General features: G+C 50.9%; 1 protein-coding gene and 1 long non-coding RNA gene across 7 annotated transcripts; one reads left to right on the forward strand and one right to left on the reverse strand.

The window, feature by feature from the left end:
* Nucleotides 1–2,384: 2,384 nt before the first annotated feature.
* On the reverse strand, nucleotides 2,385–7,821 carry FAM110C (family with sequence similarity 110 member C). Its single transcript, XM_054727971.1, has 2 exons — nucleotides 6,692–7,821; nucleotides 2,385–3,520 (listed from the first exon to the last, which is right to left on the reverse strand). Exons 1-2 carry the CDS (start codon nucleotides 7,741–7,743, stop codon nucleotides 3,502–3,504), a joined length of 1,071 nt encoding a protein of 356 aa, XP_054583946.1. The 5' UTR covers nucleotides 7,744–7,821; the 3' UTR covers nucleotides 2,385–3,501.
* LOC114230321 (uncharacterized) lies at nucleotides 7,387–19,125 on the forward strand. Of its 6 annotated transcripts, XR_008558471.1 has the most exons (8): nucleotides 8,012–8,619; nucleotides 8,709–8,824; nucleotides 9,475–9,515; nucleotides 12,659–12,756; nucleotides 14,739–14,812; nucleotides 14,913–17,117; nucleotides 17,820–17,988; nucleotides 18,237–19,125. It is a non-coding gene; the product is annotated as an uncharacterized LOC114230321 (long non-coding RNA). The 6 variants fall into 6 exon arrangements; XR_008558469.1 differs by lacking the exons at nucleotides 17,820–17,988; nucleotides 18,237–19,125 and adding an exon at nucleotides 7,387–7,452 and having other exon boundaries at nucleotides 8,563–8,619; nucleotides 14,913–17,461; XR_008558470.1 differs by lacking the exons at nucleotides 17,820–17,988; nucleotides 18,237–19,125 and adding an exon at nucleotides 7,808–7,958 and having other exon boundaries at nucleotides 8,563–8,619; nucleotides 14,913–17,461.

Raw genomic sequence — 19,125 nt, forward strand, 5'->3', positions numbered from 1 at the left:
CCACACCTCCTCTGGGGCCCACACCTCCTCTGGGGCCCACACCTCCTACGGGGCCCACACGTCCTACGGAGCCCACACGTCCTACGGGGCCCACACTTCCTCTGGGGTCCACACCTCCTCTGGGGTCCACACCTCCTATGGGGCCCACACCTCCTCTGGAGCCCACACCTCCTCTGGGGTCCCACCTCCTCTGGGGCCCACACCTCCTCTGGGGCCCACACGTCCTACGGGGCCCACACGTCCTACGGGGCCCACACGTCCTACGGGGCCCACACGTCCTATGGGGCCCACACCTCCTATGGGGTCCACACAGTTAAACAGAGTTTTGCAGCAACCGGGACTTGACCATGGTCTTCATGGAAATAAGAGTGATCTTATTCTCCTCAGAATGCCTGTCTTTGGATGCCTGTATACCGTAGGTTTGGGCATAAGCTACGCCCCAGTCAGCACCCTGATTAACAGGTTTGACACCCAATCGCAGCAGCTCCAAGCCAGGCAGCCACCAAGAACAAACTTCAGTCATGAGTTAAGTAATGCAAAAGGTTACAAACATGCTGGCTGTGTATCTGTGCTCATTTTCCAATGATGGTATTAATAAAACACAGAGAAAAAGTATTTTCAAGCAAAAGACTGATGAAACACTGAAAGAAAAATAATGTCCCAAGTATTCAAAACGTCTTTTACTGCATTCCATCTTCAGGGACCTGGAGCGCGATGTTCACCCTTTCATCTCACGGCACACAAACTCACTAGCAAAGGGCTGCACACACTAATATCTATGTTTTGGGCCAATCTGGAAAAAACGGTATTATTTTGATTCATTCGATTCATTCCTACTTTTCTCCAAGTCGATCAGCAAATTGGGGATGGCTATTGTTGTATTGGCTATTGTTTTTTTTCTTTTTCACAATCTGAGGGAAAAGAGGCCAGTGCCCCTGAGTAAACAGTCAGGTATGTTTTACAAATTCTGGTGGCACACGGGTCGGAAATCGCTGATGGGGCCCTCCAATGCCATGGGACTCACGATGTCACTTCTCTCCTCATTTGTATTGGTGACGTGATGAGTTAAAGACAGGAAGAAAGGAAAGAAAGAGATGGGAAGTGATCACGGGCAGACGCTTGCTTATTGTCTCCACAATGTTCACATTCATGAATTAATAATAATAAAAGATAAAAAATACTTTATTTCTCTAATAGAGAATATACACTATTGCACTCCCCTTGCAAGTGGCATATAGGAGAAACTATTTAGGAGCCGCAATAACTGCCTGGTCTGATGCTGTATGGCACCACCGGCCCCGCTGCAACCACACTGGATGCTCATCTGCAGAAAAGGGAGCGTTCAGTACAGCCTTCCCGTCACTCCAGGGCCAGTGACCGCAGTTCACAGACTAGGAACCAACGTTTGGAACAAGGAGACGGTCCACTCACACACATACCCTCCCGTCTGCTCGCTGGGAGCCTGCACCCCCCTATTACTGAGACAAGACAGGCCACGATCCTCACGTCTCCCATAGCTTTTCCTCTCGGTTGTGTTTAATAGGTTATTCTATATGCCGTTCTTTCATGAACAAGGAAACTGAGCTGCCACAGTAACTACTGCTCATGCTTTTTAAAAGCAATTACAAGCTTTTTCTTCACTCAGATTGAGGTGCAAGTTTGATTTACTCAAAGTCACTCAGCAAGTTCCGGGTTAGGAAAGGACTTCTCAGCACCCCCTCCCCCCTGCACACACTCAGCGCGACCCTCACGCGTCTGACATCTACTCCAGAATTCATTCCGAGGGACCCTTCCCGCCCTCCCCCCCGCCCCCCCCCCCCCGTGTCCCCACCCAAGTGCAAATGCTTCTGGAAGATCTTGGTGGTTTTAAAACAGAAACCAATTTTTTTAAAGATATTTTTTTCATCTATTCTATGGAGGGTGAATCTGCACCACTAACATAAATCTGACCTAAGTTTTAATTCATCCCACTCTGAGTGTAGAAAGGCACAAAGCAATTTTACTTAAAGTTTTCGCATGAAATTCCTGGGACGGCTGCGAATGAGCAGACGGGGTGGGGTGCAGAAGATCCCTCAAAAACTCTCATCCCTGACACTCGTGTTTAACCAAGTGCAGGCCTGTGAACAGCAGCATTTCAGAGGAGCGACGGGGGGATGCGCTGTCTTTCGACAGAGTCCACACTGAGAAAGGCCCATTGTCCGCTGCACAGCCTCAGCCTGGGCTGTGCAAACAGCTGTCCGCTCACAGCACTTGCAGAGCAGAGAACACTGCTCACGGCAAAAGTTGAAATGCAATTAGACAGCAAATACGAAAAGCGAAGCAGGAGAAAGTAGAAGAGGATGTGATATTATTCTGGTGAAACTGAAATTACGTGACATGAATAAAACTATTTGAAGACTTTATAACTGTGTAAAAATAAATATTTAAGTAAGGCAAAGTCCTACTCTTCTAGTAAACAGTTACAAAAATAGAATACCATACTTAACAAATACACATATATACCAACATGAACTGGTTTAGAACGATTTCACCATTGAAAAACTCATTTCTCCCCCTCCACACTCTTCTCTCCGATAATCTTGTTCTTGAAGAGAGACGTTTTGCTAAAACACCGAAAACTCTGGAAGACTTGTCCGGTGACAGTTTTCTTCGGGCTGTCGTCATGGACTCAGAGTTTCTCTCACAGGTTCTGATCTGAAGGCTTTCTTTACTCAGGGTGCTGTGAGGCGGCTCAGCATCTGGTCACACCAACTCCGTATCAACAAGGATCTGACCCTCGACGCCCAGCCACCCGGAGGCCGCCCCTCCTGGCAAACATGCCCTTTGCACAGACCTGAGCTGGTGCCACCTCTGGGCCACGGATGACACACGGCGGGCGGGGCCTGAGCTGCGGAGCCCAGACCCTGGCTCCTTCCTGGAGATTCCGCACAGCTAGGAGCAGGAAAGCTGATGACGGGACCTGCCTCTCCAAAATGGTCCCGGTTCAGCAGTGTTTCAGCTCGCACTCATCTTTTCATGGTATTGGTGCTTGTCTGCCGCCCAGTGGGAGTGGTGCGAGTGGGATGACAGAGGAGCCCTCCAGTGATTGGAAACGTGCTGAGCCATTAAAGCAGCCACTAGTGCCTGGTGCACACAGTGCGTGAGGCCGAGAAGTGTGCATGCAGGTGCGAGCCCCCGGGGTAGAGACACCGTCTTGGGGTTCCAGAACTTGGAATCAGAGGACTGAAAGCAGTCGATACCATGGCAGGCTTGGCTTTCACGCTCTTTGGCTTTTTAAGTTAAACTGAGACATTGTTAAGCTGCATCACGGTGCCTCTGAGCAAACCAGTCACAAAGATGCCCCTGAAAGTGTTTCCTCTGGAGGCCAGGGTGGGTCCACCCCAAACAAGGAAGCATCTCCAGGGGGCTGTACTGTGTCACTCGGCTAATTCTTGATTTCTAAGTTCCAGGGCCCCATCTTCTCCACAGCATCCCCAACCTTCGGGAGTTCCGGAAGCTTCTTCAGTAGAGTTCTTTACTCCTGGAAAAAACAATCGTGTGGTCACTTGGGTGCACTGGACCAAACCTGTGGCAGTGATCATGGCCCTGGGGCCCCCAATCCTCCAGGACATATTTCAAGGAGGCCCACTGTTGGGAAGGCTCCCCCTGAGGAGTAAGGAAAGCTGTCAATCAACACCAGTCCAGGCAGAGGCTGCAGGGCCACACACTATACCCCCAGGGCTCCCCGCAGACCTTGGTTCTGTGGTATTTGCCGCATCATCTTGTATCACAGAAATGCACACCTGAAACCTGTAGGATCCTATTGACCAATGTCCCCCCAATACGTTAAAAATGCACACATTTCCTTTTTGTGTTTTACGTTTAGAAAAGAAGTTGGCAGCATTAGTAAAGAGCCATCTGGTCTCTCTGTCAGACAAATACCCGTCTTCTTGCCGCCTTTTCCTGGATGTTTGAAATCAGTTTCCCTCCAACTGTTCCTGGCAGTAAAGACAATGTCTGAATGTTGGTAAAGCCAGTATGCACGGTCTCAGAGTTGAAGGACAGAACAGAAAATAAGGCAGGCAGCCCAAATACATACCTGCAGGCAAACAAACCCCGCCCTTTCCAAACAAATCTCCCTAAAAAGGCCCAGGGCTGACCTGAGGACAGAAAGGGGTGCCTCAGGCTCCTCAACGCTGTTCCCGGTTCCCGGAAAAGGCTCAGCTAGGGACCCAGCTAGGGACCCACCCAGCGGTGGCTCAGCAGAGGAAGGAGCAGGAGGCAGGAGTATGTGTGTGTGTGCGTGTGTGTGCGTGTGTGTGTGTGTGTGTGTGTGTGTGTGTCAGGGCCTGGGGCCCCACAGCTTTCCTTTTTTACTGAAGAATGATGTGAAGAGAACTGGGGAATACCTGAGATTTTTGCCTTAAAATTAAACAATGTTTATCCCAAAGGACACGTTACCATTCTCTTACAACAGTATTAAAACCAGTAACATATATCCAAAGCCACACAGCAGAGACTGAAATTTCGGCAGCCCTGCCTTTGCAGCAACTTGAAGGACAGGAAGATGACTAAACGCCCGCAGACACAGAAGCAATTTTCATGAATTATACGCTGGGAAACGGAACACAAAATCACCCACGTGTAGCTACCTGTTACTCACGATGCCCATGGGGTCACTGCACATTCTGAGTCATTCCCCAGCTCTGAACTCTCCCTTTTGAAAAGTAAACATTTTTACTCTATGGGGGTAATAACCTATGAACTTGTTCTTTAATTCTGGATGGTATATTTTAATTTTAATTGATAATAATACCTCTACCTACCATTGGGACAAAAACCTCCATGTTTTTATTTTCAGTTAGAAAGCAAACCAACTGATTTTCTGAATTTTTGATGAAATCCTATAATGAATTTGTATGAATTCCAACACAAATGTGCTGATAAACTAGAGAAAAATCTCAGCTTGCATTCCTGCCTCCACAGCTTCCAGCAGTGATGGAATTGTCTCAACAAGTAACCCCATGACTACAGGTCGGCGGCCAGAGGACCCTCGCGGCCGAAGGGGTGGGGCTGCTCCGCGCTCTGCACCCAGCTCTCTCCACTGCACCTTCTTCACGGGAGTGCGCAGGTGTCCACCCAGGGGGCTGTGACCAGAAGCAGATGGCGCCTCGGTCCCAGGGAGCTGGACAGACAGACACTCATTTCCTCCTCCCAACCCTCCAACTAGCCAGACGTGGGTCTCCCGGGGTCACGTTCCCAGGACTCCAGCTCTGTTCTGGGTCCAGGGGAGTAAACGTGTGAAGCAAATATCTGCAGTGCTGTGGCTGCTGAGGCAGAGAAAGCTGGGCCGGCTCAGTGACTCTCCCTTTCTCTGCTCAGACGGCAGGGGACACTGCCCCCCACCTCCACCCCCACCCAATCACACAGGATCAAGTCTCTGGGTGACCCCATGAACCTCTGTTCTGCATAGCTTCACTCTCTGCAGTTCCTGTCTGTTCTCTCTGCCTTGACATCAACTGCTCCCATGTCAGGCTGACCACACTTCTTACACTTTCCTAGGCTCAACCCTAACTCAGGGCCTTGGGAAGGTTCCTCAAGGACTGCATCCCAAATTCTGCTCAGGATGCTGCTTTGACGTTGGAGCCCTGGGCCTGGGTAGGTCTGGGTCCAGAGGGACCAAAGGTGAGTCTTCTTGTGCTCCTGTTGTCCAGTTTTGTTCCCGTTTGTCTGTGCATTGCTTGTTCTCAGCACTATTTACCCTCCAGTCCACCTGCCACCTGTGCCTAAAGCACAGTCCACAGGGTGGGGCTCTGGAAAGCAGAGGGCCCTAGTTATAAACTTTCATTTTGCATTTCCAATAGATATTGCTGCTTCCTTTTCCTTTTTTGGGTTCCAATCAGGAAACCCGGACACACAGATACCTGACTATACAGATCACAACGTGCAGAGCTGGAGACCCTCCCGCCACCTTCCTTTTATGGACAATGGATGCCCTAAGTGCAGGGTGGTGACGGACAGAAGGCAGGCTTCTCAGGCCCCAGGTCAGCTCCTCAGCAGAGAAGAACCGAGATCAACCCTGGGCCGGTGTCACAGGGCAAGAAGCAACCTCCCGTCGGGCCCTCAGAGGCACATGAGCTTATCGACGAGTCGGGGCCACGCAGAGCTCAAAGGCACAGAGATAACCTGGTCCAGCGCCTGGTTCACCAACAGAAGCTCCTTGTGCACTGAGCTGCCCCGGGACAAAGCTCTCAAACAATATGAAACATACTTAGCCAAAGAGCTCTGTCCACTAAATGATGCCTAACTAACTGCCCACAAGGTCCGGCAGGGCCCCCTCCCAGCGCCGGCTGGTCAAGGCCTCCAGGCTGTGCGAGGCCCGCCCTCCAGGGAGTCAGCTCTGACAGAACCCCAGGACGCCAAGCCACGCGGGAGCAGGGCTCCGGGCTATTTCCAAGGCAGAGTAACAGCAGAGGCCCAGCTGCGTTCGTTCTGGCGGCGCTTATAATCCGTGTTTCCTCTTCCCACAGGAATAAGCCAGCCCGCTCGGCAGAGTCACAGGCAAGGAGGAACCTGGGCTGTCACATCGCACAGACTCCACGTCTCACTCTCCGGGCCCCTCCCCACTTCAGAGGCCTGCCCACCCGCTCCATGCAGCTCTGCCACCCACGCAGCCCTCGCAGACGCGCGCGCAGACACCGTGGTGGCTCACCCGTGGGTCCCGGCCTCGGCGCGGTGGTCACAAGGGCCCTGCCGCCGCAGCGCTGGCACCTCCGTGGCCTTCCTGCAGGTGTACAGCCACTTGATGATGCGCGCGTTCCTCTCCACGACCGAGGGGGCGCTGGGCGCCTGCTCCGTCAGCTCCTCCTCCTGCAGCCCCTCGTCGCCGCAGCTGCGCCGCGAGAAGCCACTCTCGGAGGTGGCGACGCTCACGCTGCGGACCCTGAGAGCGCCCTGGTCCGACCCCGCGGAGAAGTTCTGCCGCCCGAGCGCCTCCACCACCTCGGGCTCCAGCCCGCAGAACTGGAAGAAGGTGTCGAACTCGGCAGCGGACATGGAGTAGCGGGAGCTGAGGTCCGACTGCGAGCGCTGCAGACCCCTGCGCCTGGCCGCCTGCACCTCGCGGGTCCCCGACGCGACCGGGACGCTGGGGCGCGCGGGGGGCGTAGGGGGGGCGGCCGGGACGCTGGGGCTCTCGGGGGGCGTAGGGGGGGCGGCCGGGACGCTGGGGCTCTCGGGGGGCGCCGGGGGCGCGACCGGGACGCTGGGGCGCGCGGGACGTACGGGGGCCGCGGCAGGGCCCGACTTCGTTGGCGTCACCTCCGCGCCCGCGGCCCTGCCCTTCTCTCCCGCCGGGGACGTCTCTGGGGGCGTGGGCGTCCTGTCCTTACCCGGCCCCGGCAGGAGCTTCTTCACCAGGCCGCCCCGGAGGCCATCGGCGCCCGGCCCGCGCGCGAACTCGCACTTCTGCCGGTACATGATCAGCGAGTCCGGCCTCAGCGGCTTCCGCGCTATCGCCCTGCGCGCCACGGCGCCGGGGGCGCGGGCCGGGGGCCGCGGGTCGACCGCCTGTCCTCCGCCCGCCCCGGGGCTGCTGCCCTCGGAGGCCGGGCCCCAGGCCGTCCCCGGCAGAGCCCGCACATACTTGGCGCGGTCGGCCGCCAGCCTCTCCACCGCGCTCCTGCGCGCCGGCTGCGCCGCGTCCGGGTGCCCAGGCAGCAGCCGCTCCATCGGGGGTGCGTCCGGGCCGGGCAGCGCGCGCATCCCGCCGGCACCGCCGCGGGGCTCCCGTCTGCGGAGAGGCTCGGGCTGCGGCGCGTCGGTCCGGGATCGATTCCAAAGTCCGAGCAAGGCGGGGAGCGGCGTCCGTACCTGCCGCCCAGGTCCGGACACTGTCGAGAGCGCGCCCAACCGATTGGAGTCGCTCCAGCGCCTGCCCCCGGCTCCTCGTAGCCGGCCCTGCCGTCTTCCCACCCCCGGTAGAGGCTCAGCACCCGCCCCGCCCCGCCCCTCCCGCCCGTTCCGCCCCGCCCTCGCCTCCCTCCCGCACCTCCAGCCCCGAATCTTCCGCCAGCTCCGTCCCGCTCCTCCACGCCTCCAGCCCCCTCTACTCCTGGGGCTGGGAGGGCTTGGCTGCCAGGTCCCCGCTCCCCCTCCCTCCTGAGGGCCGTGGGTCACCGCTGGAGGCCAGCACCTCCGCGGTGGGGGAGGCGGAAGGAAAGGGCTCCCCACCCCGCCCCCAGGCAGGTGTCTCACTTCCTTTGAACTGTTAAGGTTGACCTCAGGGTGTTTGGAGACTTGACTTTAGTTTCCTAAGTCTCTACTTGCGCACAGATATTTATTATCAGAAAAGAAACCGACATAAAGGAAAGAGAACACGTGTAGGAGAGACTCAGTCTGTCTGTGTTGGGCGGAAAGAACCCAGGACCCACAGGGACCTGGGTCAGGTCCAGCGCCGTTACTGGCCGGCTGTGACCCTGACCCAGACCCGAGTAGGACTCAGAGGGCAGGCGGGCGAGGTCCATGGATTTGGATGAAGCCTGACCAAATGGCAGAACAAATGCTGTTTTTACTGTAACCAAGGCAACAGGAAACCACGGGCTCACAGGACAAGTGGATCAGCCCAGGAATGCTGAACGCGTAAGAGAAAATATTTCCAAAATTCCATTATTTCCAAAAGCTGGACATAGAACTAGAAGTGCAATGCCCACCTTCTCTCCTGTGTTCAGGCCCTCTCCCAGCTGTGGCTGCTGCTCCTCCTGGCGGCGGGAGGGAAAGCATCTGAGACCTGTGGACACCAAAGGTGGCGAGTCAGCAGGTGCAGCAGCAGAATGAACAGAACCAGGTTTGGCTCACTCAGGGAAGCCCCCCTCTCCTCCCCCTCACCACCGACGATCCAACAGCAGCAGGTGTGTGTCAAGGGGACCTTGAGACCTTAGCCCCTGTAAGGCCAAACCCCATAGTCAGGGAGGAAGTACAAGAAGCCCGGTCTCCTGAGACCCAAACTAGCCACTGCCACTCACTGGAGTGCATGGGAAAGATGGCTGTGGTCCTTCAGGTCGACGGCAAGGAGATGGAGATATAGGGTGGGCAAACGTAGGTTTACAGTTGTTCATATGGAAAATAATACAACTAAATAGTAGCACAATAATAGGCTGTTAGCGCACTCACAACTGTAAAAAAGACATATGTTTGTTGAATTCTTTCTATATGTCGGGGGCTATATTTTCCACATATTTCCACAGTGGGAGACACCATTGTAGCCCATACTAGTTATTGGAAGATCAGCAATTCTTTTCTCTAGCCTCCTAAACCTGTTTTAATGCAAGCCTATTTCCTTTTACTGATTTCCATAGTTTTGGAAAAACAGATCAATCTCTCTTTATAACCACCATCTGCATAACAACGAGAAAGTGTTTCACGTGATAACTGCCTTCCCAGTTTCCTCTTTTCAGGCCTCAACTTCACTCACCAGGTTTTCATTCTCTTTCCTAGAAACCACTCTATGGAAGCTTGGAACTTCAGAAAACAAGCAAGTGAGTAGAGCCTTCCTGGTTCAAGGGGCGCTGAGGCAAGGTTCCTGGAGCCAGCAGGCCAGGTTGCTGGGTGTGAGGCCTCCGGTGCTTGGGCTGACGGGGTGGGCGGGGAAATGCTGGCCCAGGTGGGAGCAAGGCCAGACACAAGATTCCTCAGGAATGTTATGGGGAAGCCAGTCACATGACCAAGTGACACAATTGTGCTCCTTAGCCAGAGCCCTGAGCCCTTCACCTTGAGCTCAATACTTCAAATGCTGACGTTTTCACCGGAAGGAAAGAAAACATTGGTGTCAAACTGCAGGCACATGTTTATGACTTATAATTCTCTACAAAGTTTTAGGGGCTTTGTGCCGTTTATCTTCAATGAATGTGGTTTCACAGCATCTACGGGCATTTCATGTGCTACCTGGAATGGTTCTGAGAGGGCAGGTGAGGTTTTGGAACATGAAGAAACAGGATTATCTTGTCCATGGCTGTGCCAAGACATGAAGGGCTGCTGGGAAAGACAGTGATTGACATGTGTGGTACAGTGGGTATCTAAGAGTGTCACACGCAAGGGACATCATTTCACTCCCTGAATCAAAGGGACAAGGAAGTTCCCCAAACCACTTACTAAGAACTGGATACTAATTAAACAGGAAGGCAATTAATAAATTACCTGTGCAAAGATATACTTTGAGGAAATTACAAAGTTTAATAATTTATTTTGTACTTTAAGAGGATGTTTATTGATTTTGAGATAGTTTTTTTTCTCAAAGACCTAGACACTGATGGGGCATGGAGCATGAACGTGTTTGCCCCGGGTTCTGGCCCACACAGTAGGTTCTGATGATGACCCAGCTCTGGTGGGGAAGCCAAGAGGTCTAGGGCCAAAGCCCGGCTCTGTCACCTGCCAGTCAACGGCCCAATGCTACTGCATTGGGACCGAGAGCTACCTCAGCGTCTCGTGGGGCATGTGAGGGAGCACGTGGAAGTCTCATACAGCCCTTTCCTGCCTGTCATGACTCCTTCCCCTCCCCCACAGCCTCTGCTCAGATGAGGCCTGGACAGTGCGGGCACCTTTTCCCAGGCCTCCGTCCACAACACGCTTCTCCTCTGCAGTAGCTTAAGGGAAGTCTGTCGGAAATTTGTAAAGTAACCCATTTAATATTCCAGGTGAGCAGACTGGTACTAGTTTTCATCCTCAAAACTCCATCTGTCAGGGTCCAGGAATGCCCACGGGAGTCTGTGACAGGGCACCAGCTTCCACGGGTTGTGCAAGAGCCACGTCAGTTATTAGAACTGTATCCCAGTCTACAGTCAGACGAGGACAGAGTGATGCCCATGGAGCCTTCTCCATCCACCACCTTAACTTCCAGGAAAACGACAAGTGTGCACCCGGGAGCAAGGTGCCCCTGCAGCACACTCCCACAGTCTCACTGTTCCCGCCCTTCTGCCGTTCCCGCGCCCTTCCCAGTGGCTCCCATTTCCTAAGGTCAAGGGCAGGTGATCCTCTCACCCCTTCAGTGTCACTGGTCATGGACTCACCTTGGCCAACAGACCGTCAGCAGACAGGAGCTGAGGCTGAGCCCTGTGTCTGCTGCCCCCTTTACCCCAGGGACCGCGGAGTGTGAATGGCTGCTTTTTAAAAAAATATATTCCCATTATAATTCTAATGTTAATAGAAAGATAGGATATATGCGTGCATCCTATTATCTTTCTGTTAACATAGATTCAGAGAGGTTATATATCGCCTGAATATGTATATGAAGATTATGAATAAATGTAACGTCTGTCAACACATAGAAACTCCATGAGGCTGGTGGGGACTTCCAGTTCATATTACAGACACAGGAAACATGGACACACAGTTCATATTACAGACACAGGAAACATGGACGCACAGCTGTGTCAGTCTCTGATTGTTGCGGTGACAAATTTCCACAAACGTTGTGACTTAGTGCAAATGTATCACCTCAGTTCTGGAGGTCAGGGGTCTACAATGAGTCTCTGGGACTGTGTTCCCTAAGAAGGCTCTTGGGAGAATCTCCTGGTGGGCCTTCCCCTTGTCTAAAGGTTACCCACTCTCCTTGGCTACGGGTCCTTCCTCTCTCACCAAAGCCACAGAACAGCATCTTCTCTCTCCTCTGACACTTCCTTCTGAAGTAAAAAATTAGGTCATTACTGTCCATTCTTACATCTTCGCCTTTGAAGAAATCATTTAACTTCTTGGGATTTTGGTTCTGTCTTCAGAACAGATATAAACCACTGAATGCCTACCTTGCAAAGGCACATGGAGGTGTATTGCAAAATATAATGCTCTTCAAATACAAAGAGGTATTGATCACAGCGGTAGAAGGCAAGCCAAGCTCCAAGGAACTAAAGTTCAACTTGAAGTTATGACTTGCGGCAGGAAAGATGGCTCAGCAAAGAGGCTGAGGAAAATATCACCAGGTTCCTCTCGAGCCTTGAGGGCTTGGATGCTCCAGGGGAAGCCTGGGAGGTGGGAGCAGAGATACTGTTAAGGCTGGAGGTGAAGTTCATGAGCTCAACGTAGGGGACAGATCACGGCCAAGTGCAGTGGACAGTCATCAGACAGGATCAAGCCAAACCATGTCAGGTCGCCAAGGCCAGAGAGAGGCACCAGAGTGAGACTGTGGGAAACCCAAGTCAACAGACCATGTCCCCAGGTAGCAGGTTGCGAGGTGAAGTGTGATATTGAGGCTCAGGGAGAGTGGGCCACAGCTTATTGGTCATTTGCAGCCATCGCTTGGTTGACTTCAGCCATTGCTCACAGGTTGCCAGAGAAGGAAGCAGTGCTGAGGTTCCATGGTGAGGTGTCCTCCTTGGGGAGGACCCTGAGATCCAAGGCTACTCATTAGGAGGGAACAACAAGCAAAAAATGTAAATATAATTGCAATAAAATCTTACAGACCTGAGGAACCTAAGCCAGAAAATAGCAATTAACATTCTTCACCTGATACCAAAATAGTTAAAGTTCTTGTGTTGTTCAGTGCCGTTGACATCTGCCATTCTTTAGAAAAGGCAAACCCCCTTTTATCAGTGATAATGACAGTTTCTTCAGGAAGCAAATGAGTTATTTTATACTTTTGTTAATTACAGAGACTGAAATGTAAATTCTTCGGCTTATTTCCCACATGTAGATGAAGCCTTCTCTATGAACAACTGTAAGGAAACACCACATCCTCAGAGACAAGAGTCTACAGCTTTATGAAAGAGAAGATTTAAACATGTTTACAAGGTCTGACTTTACAGTAATCACTACCATGCACATGTGTTAGGCTACTTCCTATTCTAACGTGAAATCCCCAATGCATTGCTTGGTAAATCATGGTGTTCACTAGGAGTAAGTTTGCATATAGAATCGTGGCCCGGAAGCAATGAAAGCACGCCTTAGTCTTTAGTTCAACTGAAAACCTGGTAACCAATCATAAGGTGAAATTTGGGTTGCTTTCCCCAGGCATGACTGATTTATTTTTGGTATGGGTCCTCTAAGAATAACGGTGGCATTTTCATGAGTTTTTTGTTTTTATAACTGAATTCACGGAGTTGGTTTAAAGTGGTGAGCCAGGGCCCAAACCCAGGCCTGTGGAATTCTGAGCCCTTATTTCACTTGGTTCAGCCAAAGACTTTGCTCTGAGGAAGGTAAGAGCCAGGCTACTAATGTACTAGAGGGGAGCTCTGGTATGGAGTACAGTTCCCCATTAAACCCTGGGAGAGAATGTGTGTGTGAGTGTGACATGCATGTGCATGTGTAACAAAGTCAGCATGCAGGACACAGATGCTCTGGGAGGGGCGGGGGGCTGAGAGGCTCACGGAGGCTCAGCCCTCATCCACCAGAGGTTTGGGGGACACGGCAGCTCTGCTCTCGGAGACTGTGGCAGCTGCCCTGGGAGAGAGCTCAGCCGTGTAACCCTAATCCCGCTGGGTTTCACTTCTAACCACAGCTCTGAAGTACGTTTACTTTGTCTCACTCTGCCAAACAGCCTGTTAGTAGACACTTGGTTTAATAGATGTCATCAGATGCCTCACCTGCATGGTGTGAATGCTGGCTCCTGCAAACTACGTTTAATTTTGCACGGGCCTCACCCCTTGTCCCTTGGGCTTGGCATTCGTGATCCATCTGCTGACATGAGACTGTAATTCTGGGTTTCTGTCACTGGTGAGAGCTGGAACGAGCTCTTATGAATCCAAAAGTCCTGCTGTCACACCCAAGAAGGCGGGCTCTCCTTTGTTCACAGGCGACTCAGACAGAATATTCACCGAGCAGATGCGTGCCCCTCCCTCCCTCCCTCCCTCAGGAGGACAGCACCACTCGCTGGGATCCCTGGGACAACAGCGTAAGGGTCAGGCTCACACAGGCTGGAATCCCATTTCTGCATCTCATGGAGCCACATGAACTCCCTGGCCCTCCTGGTGCGACACGTGGCATGTGTCTGACTTTCTGTGGGCAAAGGCATAGATGTTCTCAGGAGGGTGTGACTGGACTTCCCGCCGCACAGGGGTGAAGGCCCCTCATCAGAGCAGGTCAGACTCATCACAAAGGTCACTGCTGGTCTCCAGTCCTCATGGTACCTGGAAATGAAGGTCTTCTCGTGTGTGCGGGTGAGGGAGCTGTTACCCCCTCCAGCAGCTGTGGGTGAGGGCACAGGCTCAGTGGGGTGCAGTCCGGGAGGGCACAGTGCTATCATCTGGCAGGCCATCGGCTGGGGTCCTCAGTGGCAAAGGCTGCTGGGGTTCCTGCTTTCCCCACGGGGGGAAGTTGCAGCCCCGGGGCCCCCCTGGCAGGGGTCCGGCACATAGGCCCTCAGAGTGGGGCAGGCCTGAGTCCTGGGCTCAGGAGCTGCTGGGCTCCAGGGGCCGGGACACAGTAGCCGTGGCAGTGGTGGTGGCACCGGTGTCTGAGGTGACGACCTGTGGACGAGGGCCCAAGTCTCTGGGACTCACCCTGTGCCTCTGGGGGGGGGCGGGGAGGGCATGATCTGGGGCACAGCAGTGGGGACTCCAGCCCTGGGAGGTTGGAGGTGGGGACACCGGGCAGCCCCTCCCTGGGATTGAGCCTTGGTGTCACTGACGTCACCTCCAAAGGTGCTTTTGAAACAAACATACTGTAGTCAACGAGTGTCTGCGACACACTTTCAAGCAAATCTCCATTTTAGAGCAGTTTTAGATTTACAAACAATTGTGAAGATAACACAGAGATTTCATATACCCTGCACCCAGGTTCTTCTGTGACTAACATCCTACATTTGTAAGGTTTATCTGTCACCACTGATGGCGATGGCGACAAGTCTAAGGTGAGCAGTCTGGGAAACCCAGGATGTAGTAGCCTCCCTGCGGGCCCGAGGATTGTAGCTCCTTGTGACACGGGAGCAGGTGCTGGCTTATATTTTACAGTGAGCCAGGGATCAAGAGAAAATGGCTCCAGAGGCTGCGATGAAGAACTAGTGTCAGAGTAGCTCGGGGTGGACCGTTATCCTCGGATTTGGAGAAGTCACAGGCACATTTGTGGACAGTATCTTGCCTTACATGCTTGAGTGTTTGGACTTAAAGTTCCTCAACGTGTTGACTTGGCACTGACTTCATTTCCTGAGTGTTTGGAAACCACATTGTTACATGTTGGATGACCAACGGAATCCTTTCAAAGAAAATGACCCGCTAGGGTATATTTTCATGAGGAATTATACCTTCTGTCTTATAAATGCAAATATCTTAAATGACAGGTCTCATGGTTGCAAATTGTAGGTCTTATGCATCCTCACAGGGGAAAAAATGTGCTCTAGGAATTGAAAATTTTACAAGCTGATTTTAAAATGGGTTGGCAGCTGACATATAATCTTAACACAGCTTTAATCAGAAAAATATGTTCTAACAAATTGGCAGGGAAACCAGCAGTGAATGAGTGATGGCACAGCCACCTTGTGGTCTCAGGCGCTCTGGGGACTGTTGCCTCTGATGGGATGAAGGTTTCTACGCTTTTGTGCATGTTTTTGTTTACACACCACAGGTTTAGGTTAGTCATACCTCTGACTCAGGAGACTCTCCCCTGCCTGGAAGTGAGTTCACCTTCAGTAACTCTGTACTTCCCAAAGCCACAATTTCACAACCGAGCGCCGTGTCCAGTCTTAGGTCTGCAGAGACGGGCTGTGTGCACTGCCTCAAACCCAGAAAAGGAGGCCCCGAGTTTAGAGTTTGCTCAGAGTTCCAGAGCCAACTCCGTAGAAAAGGGAAGTCTGGGACCAGTGTCCTGGCTCGTCGGCCAGTAGTTTTGTGGCTTTTGTTGTTCTTGTTCGGTTCATAAGGTAGACATGAGTCTACTGTGTGCACTGACCCCCTAGGTTACTCCAGCACGTGGGGCACTGCTGGAAAGTGATGACTCAAGAGACGCCCCCTGTGACCCTCTCCACTGACAGCTCTCTAGGACAGCACAAGGTCCCTCACTCTCCTGGTCGTGATGCACGCAGCTCTTCTCTGGACCATGTGCCATCCTGGACCTATCCTGACGGTTAAACATTTCATACACTCACAGAATCCTGACACCCTGACTGACTTCCAATAGGTGTAAAATCTAATTATTTAATGAAGTTAAATGTTGAAAACATAAATTAAATACTCTCTCGGGATGGTCAGGGGTGTTTTTAAACAAAGTCCTCACAGCCTTGAGAAGACCACATGATCCCACCCGTTTTCTCAGGGAGGGGGTTTGTACCAGCAATCCCTACTAACTAAACGGAAGTCAGACAATGCGGGCATATTCTTAGTAATTCAGAAATGATGAATTTCCCTGGGAAATCCAGCAGCTTTGGCCCAGGGGCTGCATCGGGAGATCTCCTCATTTATGTGGAGAAATGTGATAATAGAGCAGAAAGAACCAGTTCATTCTGGAAATGAGTGTTCTTCACACAAAACTCTTAATGGTGAGAATTAGAATTTATATATCGTTATAGAAAAGGCATACAAATTAAAGGCACTTGTCACCTCTAAGTTAAATACTCTATGAAGTCTGCTAAAAAAAAAAGAAAATTCAACCAAGTAAACTTGAAGATCGAATTGGCTTTACTAAACGCTTCATGAATCAGGCAGCTTCCCATTTGACAACCAGGTCACTCCAAAGACTGGGACAAGGATGTTAGAAGAGTGAATTTTTTCAGACAATGTGACCTTCACTTAGGGGAAGTCAGGGGTCTTATCACACAGATTAGTTCCCTAGTGCTGACCAGGAATTCCTAACTGGTGAGAAAAGAGTGAAGATGTGGAGTATGTAAAATAGAGTCACTGTAACCAAGCTGCTGGAATTATTAACACTATGAGGGTGGAGACACAAGGAATGACCCTAGTTGTACGCAGCCTGGGAAGCCAAGCTTTTGGAGGTTTCCGGTCCTGTGTCAGTGCCTGAATGTACACCTGGATGTGGGTCAGATCTCCAGATAACCTCGGCTCAGCCTGAAGGACCAGCATCCAGACCATGTGAAGCCACTCCATAGGCATCACCCCGACTACAGGATGTGACCAGACACCCTGGCATCTGTTATCAGCCCCCTAACATCTGACTGATGAGCCTCCTGGACCAGGGCTAGCGCTGAGAAAGCAGGACTTTGAACTGTAAGAACTCTTAAATTTTCCATCTTTTCAGAACACTTCTAGGTTTTTGTCCAGCTGTGTTCCCAGTTCGAAAATTCTAAGACTCTTGAATAAATCTTTAACATGTATTTCTAGCACAGCCTCCTGACTCTTTGAATTAGTTCAGCGTTGGTTTAAAATTACATTCCTGGGAGAGGCTGAAACTGCAATTAGTTTAGTTATTATTCTTGGTGGGACTTAACAAAAGTGACTCCATTTTGGGTCTGTTGTTTCTTTAATATGTCAAACCAAAAAATTTACCTCACAGCTGCAAAGAGCTGAGGCCTAAGGCTGTCAGAGTCCATGGCATATTTTGAGGATTTATCTGAAGTTACTAAATATATTTCTTAAGGTTTGTAGCCTCTCACATGTCCACTGCATATATGTTTTTAATTACACAAGTATTTGAGAATCTCACTGATGTTACAGACTGTATTACAGGAACATAAAGATGAATGAAACGGGTAAACGATTAAATTGAGCACGTATATTTCTGCCAAGTGGATATCAGTTTCAACACTCATTAGGGTGAGAAGAGCTAAATTCAGAGAAAGACATTTCAGAGTTTTGATAAACTCTTCAATGCAAATTGCTCCGTAATGCTACGTTAGCCCAGAAGAGTATTTTATTGCTATTACCAGTTCTGATAAAAATTGCTGCAGGGACAGTGACTCCTGCCTTTAGTTTCACAGATTTGATTCTTGGAAAAAGTCAGTAGGAGTTACACCCACGTCCCTGAAGACACTGCTTTCCTGGGGCTGTGATGCTCCCCAGGACTTGAGGCAATTCTAAGGAGAGTCATCGGCCTCTGAGAAGATGCCCTACAGACAGCATGGCTCAGAGGCCGACCACGGTAAGTGATCACATGATAAAAAGGGTTTGGCCACAGGTCCTACAAAGTGTAAAGAGAAGTGTTTACTGAAGTTAGAAAAAAAAAATCTCTTTTGGAAAATTGGCAATTTTCGTATGAAGTGAAGTATGACATTAGAATGAGTCACATCTGTGAGCACCTGAGCTCCGCCCCGTTGGGCAATATCCATGATTGCATTGTGAGCAAGAAGCTTGGCACATATTTAAACTCCCTTATTTTGTTTTGAGCAGGAATATATAATTTATCAAGTGTCAAGGTCGACAGCTCCCTTTGAAAAATGTCCCGGAACTTTCCTGCTGTTTTGTACATGACTGAAATGGGACACCACGGGATTGGGCAACGGGAGAGGAGGAGGTATTCTGATGAAGACGTCCAAACCAAGGGTGAGCTGTGTGGACCTAAGGCTCCTGCCTGGCAACAAAAATAAGATTTCAAACGAAGATTCTCATGACCGAGAAGCATGCGCATTCATAGTTGTCTATTATGATAAAAAAAATTCATTGTGAACATTTTAAAATTCAACTATTTTGGGTTCCTAGAAGGTCTTCTTATTTTACTAAAGCCTCCATAATCATCATCAGCAGCATATTACTGAGAGCTCACTGTAGAGCTGGGCACTTTGCTTCATACCCAACATAAGCGACTCAATTTCCTGTTGCTGCTCCCTGAGGAGAACCATTTCCAGGCAGCACAGCAGCGATGAGAAGCACAGAGCACTCACAGTCTGTCCTTCACTTGCTTAAATCTAGGAGCACGGTAAGTTAGGGCTAATGATGGCCCTGACCTCACAGAGTAAGTGAGTGGGAAAGTAAACACTTGGAAAATGCCCACTGCTGTTAATGAAAACTGAGGCTGAGACCAGGTAAGTAACTTGCTCAAAGCCACATTGATAAGAAGAGGAAATACAAGAATTTAAACCCCCTAGGCAGTCCAACTTCAGAGAACTCTCTCAATTACTCCACTATTCTATAAGAAAAATTTAACAGTTGACATTAAATTACTTGAAGTCATGTTCTCTTCCTGGGCACACAGCAAGATCAAATCTGCAAGCATTTTTTGCAGGTAGATGAGGACATGAGAAAAAATGGGTAGGAGGATTTTGAAAAACACACACACACA

Source organism: Eptesicus fuscus, chromosome 16, assembly GCF_027574615.1.
Source record: "Eptesicus fuscus isolate TK198812 chromosome 16, DD_ASM_mEF_20220401, whole genome shotgun sequence".
NCBI lineage: Eukaryota > Metazoa > Chordata > Mammalia > Chiroptera > Vespertilionidae > Eptesicus > Eptesicus fuscus.

Excerpts from the sequence above, each read along its gene's own strand:
- FAM110C (XM_054727971.1), bottom strand. The coding sequence starts at position 7,743 with ATGCGCGCGCTGCCCGGCCCGGACGCACCCCCGATGGAGCGGCTGCTG.